The sequence below is a fragment of the Dermacentor albipictus genome, chromosome 5 (genome assembly GCF_038994185.2).
Source record: "Dermacentor albipictus isolate Rhodes 1998 colony chromosome 5, USDA_Dalb.pri_finalv2, whole genome shotgun sequence".
NCBI lineage: Eukaryota > Metazoa > Arthropoda > Arachnida > Ixodida > Ixodidae > Dermacentor > Dermacentor albipictus.
The window spans coordinates 134,137,397-134,152,144 of NC_091825.1; the positions used below are offsets into that span (position 1 = coordinate 134,137,397).

Genomic DNA, 14,748 nt, shown 5'->3' on the forward strand with positions numbered 1-14,748 from the left:
CTCACTCACTCACTCACTCACTCACTCACTCACTCACTCGCTCGCTCACTCACTCACTCACTCACTCACTCACTCACTCACTCACTCACTCACTCACTCACTCATTCACTCACTCACTCACTCACTCACTCACTCACTCACTCACTCACTCACTCACTCACTCACTTTCATGTACGCACGCACACAGAAGCAGGCTACAAATTGCCTCCCGAAACGGGCACTGCGCCTCTGTTCGGCCGCTGTCTATCACACCAACTCCATTTTCCTGCGAATCTCTGTCTTGTTCCGAGTATTTCTCGCTGCGCTAGTTGGTGAAACATAGGTATCGTAGGAGAGAGGCCCAAAGTGACACACATACGCCGTGAAGGGCCGCTCGATTGGCGCTTGTCTTGTCTGTCCCCCTCTGCGCGTGTGTACCGATGTGCGCCCCCTCTTCTGCGACAGCAGCTTCGCCTTGTAATAGGAAACATTGGTAGGACAAACATAGGTAGAAACATAGGAAACATAGGAAACCAATGTTTCCTATCACAATGAACCAACTTGCCCAACAACGCATCCTGCTAAGCTTCGCCTTGTTTGGTTCGCGGTAAATACCTCGAGCAGCGCGCGCGCGTAATCGCAGAAGCGTCGCCGAATACGTGTGGCCCGTTCACTGAACTGCTGCTCTCGAGGGCTGAAAAAGTACTCCGAACCTAATGACGCTCGAAACCCTGGTTCGAGGTGAAATTTCGTAACCTCGTGTTTACACGTGTATGCGCGGGTCGCGCGCGCACGTGTACACAATCCCGATTTTCGTCACACGTCAAACACGGTTTTCGTCCGCCAAACGCGATTGGAAGCAACTCGCAGCGCAATGTATATAGAGCAACGAATGAATGAAGCGAGGTCGCGACGCGTGTGTTTGCCGGGCTCCCAAGGGCGTAATTATAGGTTCAAATATTGGCTCAGATTGAAGGCACAGGCCGACACGGCCGAGCTGGTAAGGACCCGCGTTTTTTGAAGTCTGGCTGGGTCAAAAGGCAATGGGCCCTGCGCAATTATCTAACGATGACGTTGGAGCAAGCACACGGTAGAGCTAATGAAGAAGAAGAAAAAGTAATCGTGCTTGGCAAATCAATCGCGCCCTCTCTAGGCTTTCAGAAACACGGATACAGGAGCTCACTCTTTTTAAATTTATTTTTGCACAGGACTTGGAGATTTAGGATGCATTCTCTCACGCGACACGTAGGCTTTCTTTTTTTTTTCTTGCGCTAGTCTGCAGATGTTGCTATCGAAGGTTCATTGCAACCAAAATTTTAAAAGAGACAGAAAGGGAGAAATGGGTGCGAAGTACTGCATCGTCTTGTAGGAATCTAATTTTTCCCTGTGCAGTTCTTATTTTAACCCGGCGTTCGCCTCTCTGTCGAGACTTCGCCACAGACCGCGTGTTAACTGTTGCTCATTTTCATGTAATCTACGTAATATATCATCTTCGTTAACGTATTCTCCTCGCGATTGGTTTACTCCGAAGCACGCAATTGAAATCCATTCTTCCTTATCAAGTATCTGTACTCAGAGTAACAGAGATATTTATTTCAGATGGAGAAGCGATGGGTGCTATCATGCCAGAATGAGACGCGAACTGTGGATCGAGAGCCTGTGGATTTCGCCACTTGCTGCGCAATCTACACCGCGGCCGCGATAAACTGCTTTACATACGCACTTGAGTTACGAGGTTCCAAATATTACGTAGAACCAGAAATATTAGCCCAAGGAGCTTTTCTTTTTCTCCTGCGTTCCTCGTACGTATAGCAAAACTAGGGTCGGAAGTCAAGCCCGAGACCTCATTCCCCAACGGCTGAGTACAACAGCTATTGACCCTTCGCAGTGGCTCGAAACAGCTGTCATAGAAAATTTGCGGACGTATACTAAGGGAAAGTATTTTTTCCGCGAACGGCTACAGCTCCATTAGCGAAACACCTCCGAATGTCCTGCCGTGGCAGTGTTTTGCGCAAAAAAAAAACTTCGCTTGCTCAAATGTTGGGGTGAAAGCCCTGGACAGAGACGACTTATAGGAGATAACTTATACTTTACCAAATGTAAAGACTTACGCCAACACACCTATTTGTACCTGGATGTATATAGCGCTTCGAAGAAAATGCGCCTGTACCACAAAACACGGGCTGAAATTCAATATACTGGGAGGTATACTGGCATCGATACTCAGCATCCTCTACCAGATATAAGGAGGTTTATTCTCAAGGACGATAACTCATGAAAGGCACTCGCAGTGTCAGCAAGCAACACGCACTTGTCTTGTCTTGTCTTGTCTTGTCTTGTGTCCTCAACAGTGGCGCGTACCCACCGTGGGGGATTGGCCAAGAAGCAGGCGGTTTTCCGTATGGTTAGAAATAGAGAGAAACTAGATTTGAATAGTGGAGCGTGGAACGATAGAACTGTAATTTGGAAGTTTCACACAATCACGGCACGGGACTTCGTCTTCTTCTCATTCTTCAATGTGCCACGGAAAACACAGCTATAGGGGCGCGTCTGCTTCATTGCACTTCAAGCCACTGTCGTCTAAGAAGGGCACCTTGGTCTGTGCACTGACTCTTAAAGACAGGGTCCACTGCGTTCTTGAGAAGTAGTATAAACCAATCGTGCACAAAGACACGAAACTGAAGCAAAAAAACGGGAACTTTTATAGTACGTACCGGGTCAGATTTTCTGAGAAGTATGCGAAGAAAGACGAGACTGCAGCATGCGGAGCCTTCTTGTCCTGTCTCCCGCGCGCACACGGCAGAGCAGTATGCACGTGCTCGGCGCGGCAATCTCGCGAAAGGGCTATACGCGGCAAAATCTCAGCCCTGCATACAATATTCACGTCACGACACTTTGCATGGACACAGGTAGCCCCGCGCCAAAGGAAAGCCGCGGGGCAACGCCACGACACTTACCGCGATTGAACGTTCCCGAGTCAAAGAGAAGAAAGCCAATCACGTTAATGCTTCACTGGAGCCACCACGCAACAATCTCTCGGTCGAGCTGTTGGGAGAATTCTTCCGGAGGCGGGCAGCATTATCAGCGCCAAGAAGGCGTATATACAGAGAGAACGTAAAAGTATTGAGCGTAAAGTGCACGACACGGCCGTGTTCACTCTTCTATACGGAGCGATACAAGAGGCCACGGTTGAGTAAAACCACTCCAACACGAACCGCAGACATGATTTCGCATGCACGGGCGCACGCTGAACGTAGCTCGCCGAGTCGTGGATGGAGAACGTGAGCCTCCTGGTGAGGCCTAGCGGCAACCTCGACAGACGTCAGACATTGTTCGATCGTATTACTACCCAGCCGATACAACAAACCAACTCTGGCTAAACTCGGCCTCGTTTTATATTTCACTGACCTTCTTAAGACCCCGGAAAAAGCTTAGCAAGACGTGCAGGACTATTTGATTTGGAGACCAAAGAAGAGCGCTGGAGTCAGAAGCACGTGATGAGCATTCTCAGTACTCTTCAAAAGAGGACGGACCAAGTAGCGTGACGCCCCTGGATCGAACCAAAAACACGATACAGCTGGGAGAGGCTTTCGTCTTGTATAGTGACTATGGCACCACAATCACTTGTTGTGCAAGAGTACACATTTTCGAGTGGCCATTGGCATCGTCACTAGCGCCTCCAGCTGCGGAACGCCCTTTCCCTTACAGAAATAATGCACGGTTTTCAACTGCATCTTAACAGACATTATAGTGAAGGCAGCATAAAGCCAGTAGAAACACAACAGCATCTCTATAATGACTTTTGTGAGGACGGACCGTGAACTTTAGTTGCATGTCGCTTCTCCATAGGCACGGAATCATCAGCAGTTGCGTGTAAAATACGGGCAATATATCGAATACCAGCGCAAATTGTTGCTTATTCACTTTTCCGAAGTTGGCGTAGGCATCATACGCCGCTATAGCAGGACCATCAGTATAAATTGCAGCATAGAACTTCAGACTAACCATGCCCTTCGATTTTCTGCATCATAATCTAGAATATGTAGCATAGCAAGAGAAAAAAAAAATCTAATTGGAACACGTCTCAATTCGTGACTTACTTTTATGTCGAAAGCCTGCCTTTACACATAATACAAGGATAATCAGCGCAAACTAGTATGCAAACAGATTTGTTTCGTGTAGGAAGTCTGATAGAGAACTGTAGAAAAGGTCTGCGAATCGCGTGAGGTTGAGAGGGTGTACAAGGCGAAGGCCTGTCGAACGGAGGTGGCGAAGGCGGGCTCGAGGAAGTCGGGCACAAAATCCACAGCGAGTGCGTCACATTCACGTTTGTACGATAGAGATGTTGCGAAGAACGGGCTCGAAGAACCACATGGGCCAAGCTATCGTCGTGACCGGAAGACGCTGCACAGCCGACCTATATTATGCAACCCCGACACGGAGCCTTCGCAACCTAATTTTCGGGTATAGCGTCGTTCGCCTACTTGGCAGGAGTCTACCTTCGAAGAAGGAATGGCGCAGGAGAAGACGGCACAAATGACTGGACGACAGGACAGGAGTCACTAACTGCTATCTTTTCTGAAGAAGGCGGCGCAAGACACAGATTCTGCTTGACCACAAGCGCACCCATGCCAGTGCTCAAGCTTATATCAAATTAAACATCATATTTTACACGATATCATATTAAAACAATTTTCTGATATTCCCGAATATATTTATATTCCTTCTGGTATGCGGTAGTAAAAAACTGTTTTCAGTGGAATGTCATGATGGGAAGCTCGGGCACTGGCATGGTGAGCTTGCACAGTATTGGCAGTACATATGTATTGTAGCACTGCCATCAGAAAGTTAAGTTGTTGGTGGCGCCTGTCTCGTCATGCAGTCTTTTCCTGCTATTTCTTCTATGTCCGTTGCCTCATATCATCTTCAATGTATAAACTACATAGCTGCCCTCATAGAACTGTATCCATTCAACCCCCCCCCCCCCTTGTATATCGTTTATTTACTTTTTCCCCTCTTTGGTCATACCTCCGTTGATGTGTACAAGATGTTGCGAACATGGACGACACCGGCTACGTTATTTATTTTTTAAACTATGTCTTAGGTTCGCAGACAGAAAGAAGTAAAGAACAGAAATATCGATTTCAAACAGGGAGGGGGGAAGGGGGGGGGGGTCATAAATGGGAAGGCACTCGCGCGGAGTTTACACACAGTTCAAATACGCGCATTGCACAACACAGCATGTACAGGTTAGGGTAAAGGAACGTATATATTGGACTGATAACGCATTAGTCTTCGCGGCATCTGGGTCCCGAATAACAGAACATTTTCTGTTTCTCCTTTCTTTGCTTTTTGTAATAATTCAAGACGCCTCTAGGATTCTTTAATATTTAAGCAGACAATTTAATATTCATTCAAGCGACGCGTGATAAAGAACATAAAAACACCGAAGCAGCTTCTTGCGCGAATCCACGTTAATCAAGACTGATTAATGACGTTTCTCTTGCGAAAGAGGCGTTGCGTAATTATCGCGTACAGTCGGACGCCTTAAACGAGCCTAACCTTTTAAGCTCTCCATCCGTTCCGCACCGTTCCGCATATTCCACTGATTCTTAAATATGCACAGCGCGTGCTGGTGCCATGAATAATTGAAGGCCGGGCAGCCGTGAAAAACAAACGACAAAAAGGTAGAATGTCAGCCACGCTTGGTCGAAAAGCATTAAACGACCTGTCGCCCCGCACATCGGCCACGATGCATCACCAGCGCGCACACGAAAAAGATCCTTCGCCCCGCTGCCATGCACGCGCAACTTCGCTGCTCACACTTCGTTCAACGAAGGCCCACTCTGAGGCGATCGCAAAAGCCATTTATATTTGCTACGCCCTGGCGAGCGCTCGCGGAGCGTCCCCCAGAGTCGCCGACAATTTAACCGCGCCCGATTCCCGAGAAACGGTCGACTGTAGCACGGGGCTCGAACTGGACTTGGCCCCGTCTCCTTGTGTCTTGGGGTCTCGCTTATTCCACACCGCTTCTCATTCCTGTTTCTTCCTTTTTTTTTTTGAAACGCACCAGTGCTTCTTTTCTAGCAATCTATTAATCATGTCGAGTGTCCGGCTAGGTCAATAAAGAGAACGAATCCCTTGGCTCTTTTCCCTTTAGCTCACTTTTTGTTATTATTACTATACATTTTAGAATTCGAAAGATGGCCCTTGCGATGCATGGCGGATTGGCGATCAGTTTCCTACGACTTCTTTCTATGGTGCTTCCGTTGTAGAAAAAGAAAAAAAGAAAAGGAATCTGGTGTGAATGCTGAAATCCGAAGCGCTGCGACTGTCACGCCAGAGAGACAGCCCGTGGGAAGGCGACGGGAAAACGTGAAGAAAATTAATGTGGCAAGGAGCCGGGACTGAACGACGTAAAGGACGGAACCATTAGAATTCGTAAAAGAAGAAAAGGAAAAAAATAAAGAAATCACGGAAGGAGGGGCATAAAATTGTGGGGTCCGTGCCGGTGAAGTGCCAACTTGAGCGTCACATGGAAGAGTCCAGCAGTCCCCGAATCGATCACTCATGCAATTGGCGCGACGCGTAGACGTGGCCTTGTTCAGCGTAACGCACATCAGCTTAACGCGATTCTGTACGGCTAGACGATGTCGGATTTCCTTTATTCAAACAAAGAAAAAAAAGAAAGCGACGCACTACAAGTTTTCCTATACCGCATTCCCGATTCTCCCAGCCAACCTCCTGTATATATTATCCCACCTTTATTATTATTATTATTATTATTATTATTATTATTATTATTATTATTATTATTATTATTATTATTATTATTATTATTATTATTATTATTATTATTATTATTATTATTATTCAAGAATGTGTTAGTGCCAGCACGTGGCATCAGCGACTCTTCTCTGAAATGATAATTATGCTCAAAACTAAGATCATAATAGAAGCCACGATCATAAAGAAAAATACTTTGACATCATTCCTGAACTTCACGTAAAAAAAAAAGCAAGCGTTTAAAGAGAACAAATGATCCCAGGAGTTCAAGTAACACATGTGTTCACGGGCACGTGCAAGTGAGATCCCCCTTGAGTGCCACATTCCAAGCACAACGCATCGCGAAAACTGACGTAAGAGCCATGGGAAAACACGAAGGCACAAGCAAACGCTGAAACAAGCGTATACACGTGCAATGCCAACATGTCCAAACTGTCCCTTTCCAGTGAGAGGAGCACGTGCCTACTGCTTGCTATGCACGTCTCCAGGCTTGTAGGCGAAAGGCTTCCGTCTCCTACGGCAAGCTGGCCTCCGCTACAGTGCCGCAACCAGCTGTGATCGCTGGGTACATGACAACAGATGCCCCAAAAACACTGTTTCAATTCATACGCAACGCATGCCCTACGGTACATGTACAATACACGCCAAACATTGTGTCTTGAGGTCAAGTTACGTCACAATAAAATAAAAACATCCGGAAGAGCATGAAGAACATGAATCCCATCGCCGCGTCGCCGTCGTCATACTTTTATTTATTTTTATTTATTCAGAATACCCCTAAGGGCCCTCTCGCAGGAGAGTATTACATAGGGGGAGGGGGGGGGGGGGGAGGTGCAGTAACGCATACAGACGTAATAAGTGAGTAATAAGTTGAAAACAAAAATTGGGAACTGATAAACAATAATCACAAAAGATAATAATACAAGACCAATAAGATTATTGTGGTAGTATTAATAATCAGAAGTGTACAAGAAGAATACGTATCACAAACACACGAAAAATGGAGGGTAATCTGGGTCATAGAAAGCACTCAGACCATTGATGTATAATAAATCAGTAAACAATACAACACGATACCATCGGCACCGTTGTCGTCACGCAGTTGTACGTTGCGCCGTCGTTGTCACTCCAGCATCGTCATCCCCTGGCGGTCATTTCAGTCGTCGTCACGTGTGGCACGGGCATGATCGAGAGCCTCAAGCTTACGTTGAGCGACGCGCGTGCAGTGATGATGTGCCCAACTCGGTAGTGTGATCTCTACGTGCTCAGCAGGAACAGCATTCTTTACAAATTCAAATGAAAGCTTGGAAACCGATTCTCACAGCACGTGGAATATACGCAAATTTTTGTTATACATTCCTGAATCCTCAAGAATCTGTACTATTGCGCGTGCAGCAATGTGTCGCAATCTTTTCGTTTTTTTTTTGTTTCATAAGATTTTGTGTGATGATCGCGGTTAAAATTAAGTAATAAAATTATGGAGTTTTCGTGCCAAAACCGTGATATGATCATGAGGCACACCGTAGTGGGGGACTCCTGAATAATTTGGGCCACCTGAGGTTCTTTAACCTGCACCTTAATCTAAGTACACGTGTGTTTTCGCATTTCGCCCCCGTCGAAATGTGGCCGCCGTGGCCAGGATTCGAACCCGCGATTTCGTGTTTAACAGACCAACACCACAGTTACTATCAGCAACCAGGGCGGGCAATTATCGTGGTCACCTATCCATATTTTTTTATGAGGTTTTACATGCCAGAACAGTGATCTGATTATGAGGCACGCCGTAGTGGAGAACTCCGGAAATTTCGACCACCTGGGGTTCTTTAACGTGCACCTAAATCTAAGTACACGGGTGTTTTCGCATTTCGCCCCCATTGAAATGCGGCCGCCTTGGCCGGGATTCGATCCCGCGACCTCGTGCTCAGCAGCCCAACATCATAGCCACTGAGCAACCACGGCGAGTATGTGGTCGCCTATTCAAATCGTATAGCTTTGTCCAAAGCATCCTATATATATATATATATATATATATATATATATATATATATATATATATATATATATATATATATATATATATATATATATATATATATATATATATATATATATACGGTGTGTATCCAGAGTTTTAGAATGTTCCGAATTCTTAAAACGTCGCAGTTTCGCCCGAAAGGCGAAACATTGATTGCGATAACTAATTAGTAGTCAGCTGTACAAAGTAAGGATAGTAGTTTTATCGGCCGTATAAACTCGGAAATATTATCCCACGGCGGCCGCATTTCGGTGGGGGCGAAATGCGAGAACACCCGTGTACTTACATAGATTTAGGTGCACGTTAAAGAACCTCAGGTGGTCGAAATTTCCGGAGTCCTCCACTACGGCGTGCCCCATAAACAGAAGGTGGTTTTGGCACGTAAAACCCCATCATTTTTAACTCGGAAGCACGGCGTCAGCGCGCACAAGCACACATCACACTCGAGCCACTCGACGAGCGCGGATACTCCCTGGTGCGAGCATGCGCGGCAGCAGCGAGCGAATTCGTTACCTTCGTGCGGTTTATCGCTTCAACCCGAGAGCGGCGAGAACACAGCGCGCACTAAGGTATGAGGCTGCAGATCCCTTTCGAGATAGGGCGCGCGCGACCGCGCGCGGCCGTGCTAAGTACGCGCATGTTGGCGCAGTCGAAGCCACCCCCACTCCCTCTCGCGCCGCCGCCCCACTTTCTGTTTTCCTCCATATATGGCGCGCCAGATTGAGCCGCGATCTTCACCGTGCACCCGGTCGCGAAATGCGCAGTTGCTGCCGGAGCGCAACGCCGCCCGCCCCAACCTCCATCCCGCCCAACCCCCACAGTCTCTCGCGCGACAGAAGACGGCGTGCTTGCTCTCCGCTTTCTTCCTTCGCGCGCCGATCGTCGGCTTCCCTCGCGTGCTTTCACTGGCACATACAGCACACGACGCATTGCAACGGTGTTATCGCCCTTGTACTTTACACGGAACATTACGGCGACGGCAAAAATTGGTCAGGGTGTCCATATAATTGATGTCACACCAAAAGTTAAATCCGTACCTGAGGCAGCAGTGGTCAGCCCATCGTCGTCTGCACGGGTGCTCCGATGAACCCTGGCTACACCCATGCTAAAATTTCTAGAACACAGCGTACAGGAAGTTCCCACCAAATACAGCCGTCGAGGTCAATGCATCTGCAATGAAGGAAGGAACAGCTTGTCAAAACGAGCGTGAAAAGCTCAGTATGTGCGTACCTGAGGCCACCTGAGGCTGCATCGGCCGTGTGTGACGAGGAGGAAGAGTATATGAACAAGCCAACGCACGATGCCGCGCCGGCTCGCCCACCGCCCCGACACAACGCCTCAAAATGAGTAATAAAAGGTACCAACCGCAACCTAAGCCCGCATCGTTTAATAACTTCAGCGTGAGCTCGCCTCTACAGTTTCTGCGTGGTTTCTGCGGTGAACACAAGCCGCGACAACGGAGATAACCGAGAGGAGCTGTTCACAGAGATCGCGCCGTGTGTCGACGCGTGAGCCGTGCCGCAATGTCTGCGCATGCGCGGGCGCGCGGGCGCGAGCTTGCGCGCGTCCACAAGCGTACGTGTGGTCTGGGCTTAAGAGCTGCGCTCTAAACCTGCGTGCTTGCCTGAAGCGGCATTGACAGAGCGCAAGCTCGACTAGGCGTGGCGACGAACACGAGCCACGATCACGGTCCAACCAACACTGGCGACAAGAACTTCCACAGGAACTGGCAACAGGGCAAACCCCTGTATCGCTGTCAAAGGCTGTGGGTGTGCAATAATAGCAGGAGCAACTTTAAAGCGAAATCAGAGACAAAAATGGTAAGGTATGAATGCTTATCTTCGCGGGCGGCAACAGTTGCGGTGACACATATCAACGCACCGTAGTCTAAACGCATCCTGTGCCAGTTGCAGGAACCGGCCACCGAAGGAACACCGCGCAAGATACGTTTTCGTCCAGCGCCAACAGCCGCCACTGTGGTCAAGCCTGGAAGGCCACGTGTACAGACACACGGCCTTCCAGGCTTGACCTTTGAACATTTCTGTACCACAGATAAAGACAAGCTCATGAGCTTACAGGGTGCAATACAGAACACCGAAAAATGTGCTCAACATTTGTCTTAACACCTATGACGAGCTAAATGATGCTCTCAGTCGACAGGAGAAGGACATATGCGATTTGCATCACCGTGTCGGCACTGCCAAGAAGTCACAGGAAACGACAAAAGTTGTCGAGTTAAAACGGCAAGTGTGAAACTCTTTGACGCCGACTTGGAGCACTGGGTACGCGCCACTCGGTCTGTGCTGCTCTTCAATAAGCATATTAATGTCAACTTGGGTCACCGGGCAAGTGCCAGTAGGTGTGTGCCGCTTTTCAATGAACGTCGTTGACGACGACTTGGGCATCTGGGTAGCTGCCATTGGGAACGTGCCGCTCTACAATGACGAGAAAGATCCCGTAAATTTCTCCGGTGCTGAGCGGAATCGAGCCCCCGTCACAGGGACTCCTCAAGAATAGCAACCCGGCGCTTTAGCAGGCTGTGCCACTAATGAACTCTGTATGTGCCGCTTTATCAATGAACGCCTTTCACGCCAATGCTTTAGCGAGCTGCGCCATGAATGCACTGGATAGGTCTGCTCTTCAATGAACCTCTCGCTAACTTTGGTCACTGAGTACGTGTCACTGGGTGTGCGGCAAGCGAATGAAAAATTCTCAACGTCCGCAGGCACTGACGCGCCACGCTTCTCATCTCGGAGGCCACGCGCGGACTTCTCGGCAGCACCACCAGATGGCGCAACGTGTCCAGACAGAAGCACGAGACAGGAGCACGGTGGCCGCATAACGCGTTCCTCAGTGATCGCACGCACCGGCGCGCCATGTATTTCCGATGCCACTCTAGGCTTCGTGGCGCCGCCGCTAAACAGTGCCTAGTGTTCTTAGGGTAGCGCTAAACAGAAGGCCCACTGCAGTACAGGCCTCACGCATAACTCGTTTCGACGGTCGCAATACCTTGTGGCGCTATACTACTTCAATTCTGACGCATTACCGTCGACAGTCACCGCTAAATGGGATTTGAACCCAGTACCTCCCACATACTAGGCGGATTATCTACCAGTAGGTCATCGCTGCGGTTTACTAGGCCATCACTGCTAGAGTGGCGGCCTGATGCAGAGCACACGTGGGAAGCCGCCGCTTATAATGTAGTGGCCTTCCAAGGCTGTGGTTACCACTAATGGCACCTCATGCGGCCGGGGCTGAATGGCTATCGAAACGGGGCCCGTGACCTCCCTGCAAAGTTTGCACAGTCCACCCACGTGGTGCGTGTTGTTACTTCTCAACACCACCAAGGGTGTTAACTGAACGTTTGCCACGTGTCGAACCACCACACCTCCCAACCTGACGTCAGCGCGGCATGGACAACAACTAAAAGCGCTCACCAGACCATCATCTCGAAATCGGAGAAAAGGATTAACGAGGGGGGGGGGGGGGGGGGGGACCACGACTACGAAGGGATAAGCGCAGTTAATTATACGAGTCAAATCACCACACGAAAAGACCTCAACCCGCGCTTCACCTTGCAGGCTGAGCGAAGAAGAAAGACAGCGTTCAAACCGGCTGTTGCAGAATTCCACGAAAGGATCTCAGCCCGCGCATCACCCACCAGACTGAGCGAAGAACGGGATGGGCCACGACGAACGAACCAGGTGTCGCCGGATGATTTTTTTCTTCCACAAATTCCAAACCAGTTACTTCGAGGCGGAGTTATTGCGGGTTATGGATAGCATGGGGGGCGTGGTATCGCAACGGAGTTGACGATGGTGATTTGCTGCTGGACAGTCTTCAGATTCCTTAGTCCAGTCGCCTAGGGAAGACGACGGGATTAAAGAGAGATATTTTTCGAGAGCGTGGAAAGAGGGTCATTTTGTGAACTGAGACGTTAACTTGCTCCTGCATGGAGTGGGCTTCCGCACTATAGCCGTGTAACTAAGCTAAACAAACCCTTTTTCTTTCATTTTCTAAAACTTGTCCTAGTCGTCGATGCGCTTGGTGGATTCCATGCCCTGAACGCCACCCTAGCCGCAACAGTGTGTCGACTCTGCAGGTGAGGTAGAAGAGCATTTCTGTCCGGGGCATGGTGCAGCCTGTCGATGCGAAGGAGGCCGAGTTGCAGGAAGAGAAGTGGATATTTGCAGTGACGGACACTGGTTGAACAAGTATTGTAGCCAACGTTTTGACAAGGCGTCTTGCCTTCGTCCAGCCAACAGATCCTCTTCTTGGCAGCCATCTTATGTAGTAGCTCACTCATCCCCAACTCTCAATGGGGGAGCAGAATAAACGGGTGCATAAAATAGCACGAACCCGTTTGTTCACCTCCCCCATTGAGGGTATAGGAGAGTTCTCTCCAAGGACAGCAGCTGTTGCCCTCACAAAGACAAGTCGAAACGTTGGCCTTGTTCGACCGTTATTCGTCACTGCAAGTAAAAACGATAGAAGCAGTGCCTATCAGCCTCGGCCTCCAGGGACTTAAATGAACCCTATGGAATCCTATGAACCCTATAAACGCCCTATGGAGCTTGCTTGCGAAGCTTCCATAATGAGCCATGCATGGCCCTCTTCCCTCACCAAGTTCACCAAACAGGACTCGAGACATGATATGAGCATATTCTCTGTCCATATGTGTGTGTGCTTTGGAAAAAAATGTCGATTTTCTCGTAAACATGACGTCAAGCTGCCAGAGTTGCTTCTAGAGAAACGTGATATGCTGCAACGTGCTCACGGTTACGAATGGCGCGATTTCATTCGTCATTTCATTTCATCGCCGCATTTCTCTACGCCATATCGCATCATTCTCTTCTACTTTGTTTCTCTACATATGTACGATACTCCATCATTATTTCGACCGCTGTAATTCATTAGTTGGCACCTTCATCTGCTCGATAATCAACAAAGCACCAACACGGTAACACCGCTACCACTTCTGCTATGCACTGCTGATGCCTTCTAGCAAAGCAGCAGCACATACCATTTTTTCCTTCCTACACTAACGATTCAACCTGCTCAAACTTCGCGCCTAAACTTGCGCCGCGGAAATGTTCTTCGAAGTTATTAAAAACAATATCTATACTAACAAAGTTTTCATAAAGCTACATTTAGGTTTAAAAATTGCCGAATTTTGCTAATTTTTTTTAGTTTGTGTTTTTGTCGTGTAAATAGTTGAGTAAGTGCGGTCCAGTTATTGTTTACCGTCACCTCCAAAAATGGCGTCCGCGGGTTGCAAAAAACTGAAGTATAGTATTCACAAATGCTCAAGTTACACGGGATCTTACTTACCAGAGTAAGCACGCTTTTATAAGTACTCTAGTAACTTTCAGCGTCGTCGTCAAGGCAATGACGCTTAATTCGCAGTGTTGACATTCGTGTAGCAGTTCATTCAAACTTGGCTGGCGTCGTTCATTCACTGCAGGACGGAAGCTACCGTTTGCAAGCAAGCATTTCCATCTGCATTTTATTTCACTTTTGCCTTTAACTGACGTACCTTTGCCACTAACTTACCCTTAGAGCACACTATGCAACGTTACCGTGGCTACCGGTGCTTTAGTCAGCTGCGCGTTTGTAGTGGGTTCAACTGTCTTACCTCCACTTTCATATTACCTTTCAGAAACATACTCGTTGACAAGCCAGGTGACCAGTATTCAAGATGGTCTTCCGATTCCAATTACCCTCCCCAGGTCAGTGAACTGATTATTTCAAGCTGCGCGCTTTAATTTTCAGTGTTTGTTTTCAAAGTTTCGCGCTGCGTCCCTTACCTGCACGCAGTATGTTTAAATCTGCAACGCAAGACGGGGCCCCGCATACTTTCATTATTACGCACGTACTGTCGTAATCGTTGTTTCGAATCACCTGAAATAAGCTGCTGTCTTTGTACGTCCTGCAGTTCAGTTCATTAC

General features: G+C 48.2%; 1 protein-coding gene and 1 long non-coding RNA gene across 2 annotated transcripts in view; one reads left to right on the plus strand and one right to left on the minus strand.

Annotated features, from left to right (window-relative positions):
- LOC139060112 (uncharacterized) overlaps positions 1-10,396 on the minus strand; it is a 141,646-nt gene extending 131,250 nt beyond the window's left edge. Inside the window, exons 1-2 of the long non-coding RNA XR_011514607.1 lie at positions 10,031-10,396; positions 9,838-9,970 (exon numbers count right to left, since the gene is read on the minus strand). This is a non-coding gene — a long non-coding RNA (uncharacterized lncRNA). The remainder of the gene's footprint in view (positions 1-9,837; positions 9,971-10,030) is intronic.
- Positions 10,397-14,038: 3,642 nt separating this feature from the next.
- The window catches only part of muskelin (muskelin 1), a 34,039-nt gene continuing 33,329 nt past the window's right edge, over positions 14,039-14,748 (plus strand). The window contains exons 1-2 of the mRNA XM_065455563.2: positions 14,039-14,135; positions 14,460-14,529. Of these exons, the coding sequence (XP_065311635.1) occupies positions 14,059-14,135; positions 14,460-14,529 (147 nt within the window). The 5' untranslated portion in view covers positions 14,039-14,058. The remainder of the gene's footprint in view (positions 14,136-14,459; positions 14,530-14,748) is intronic.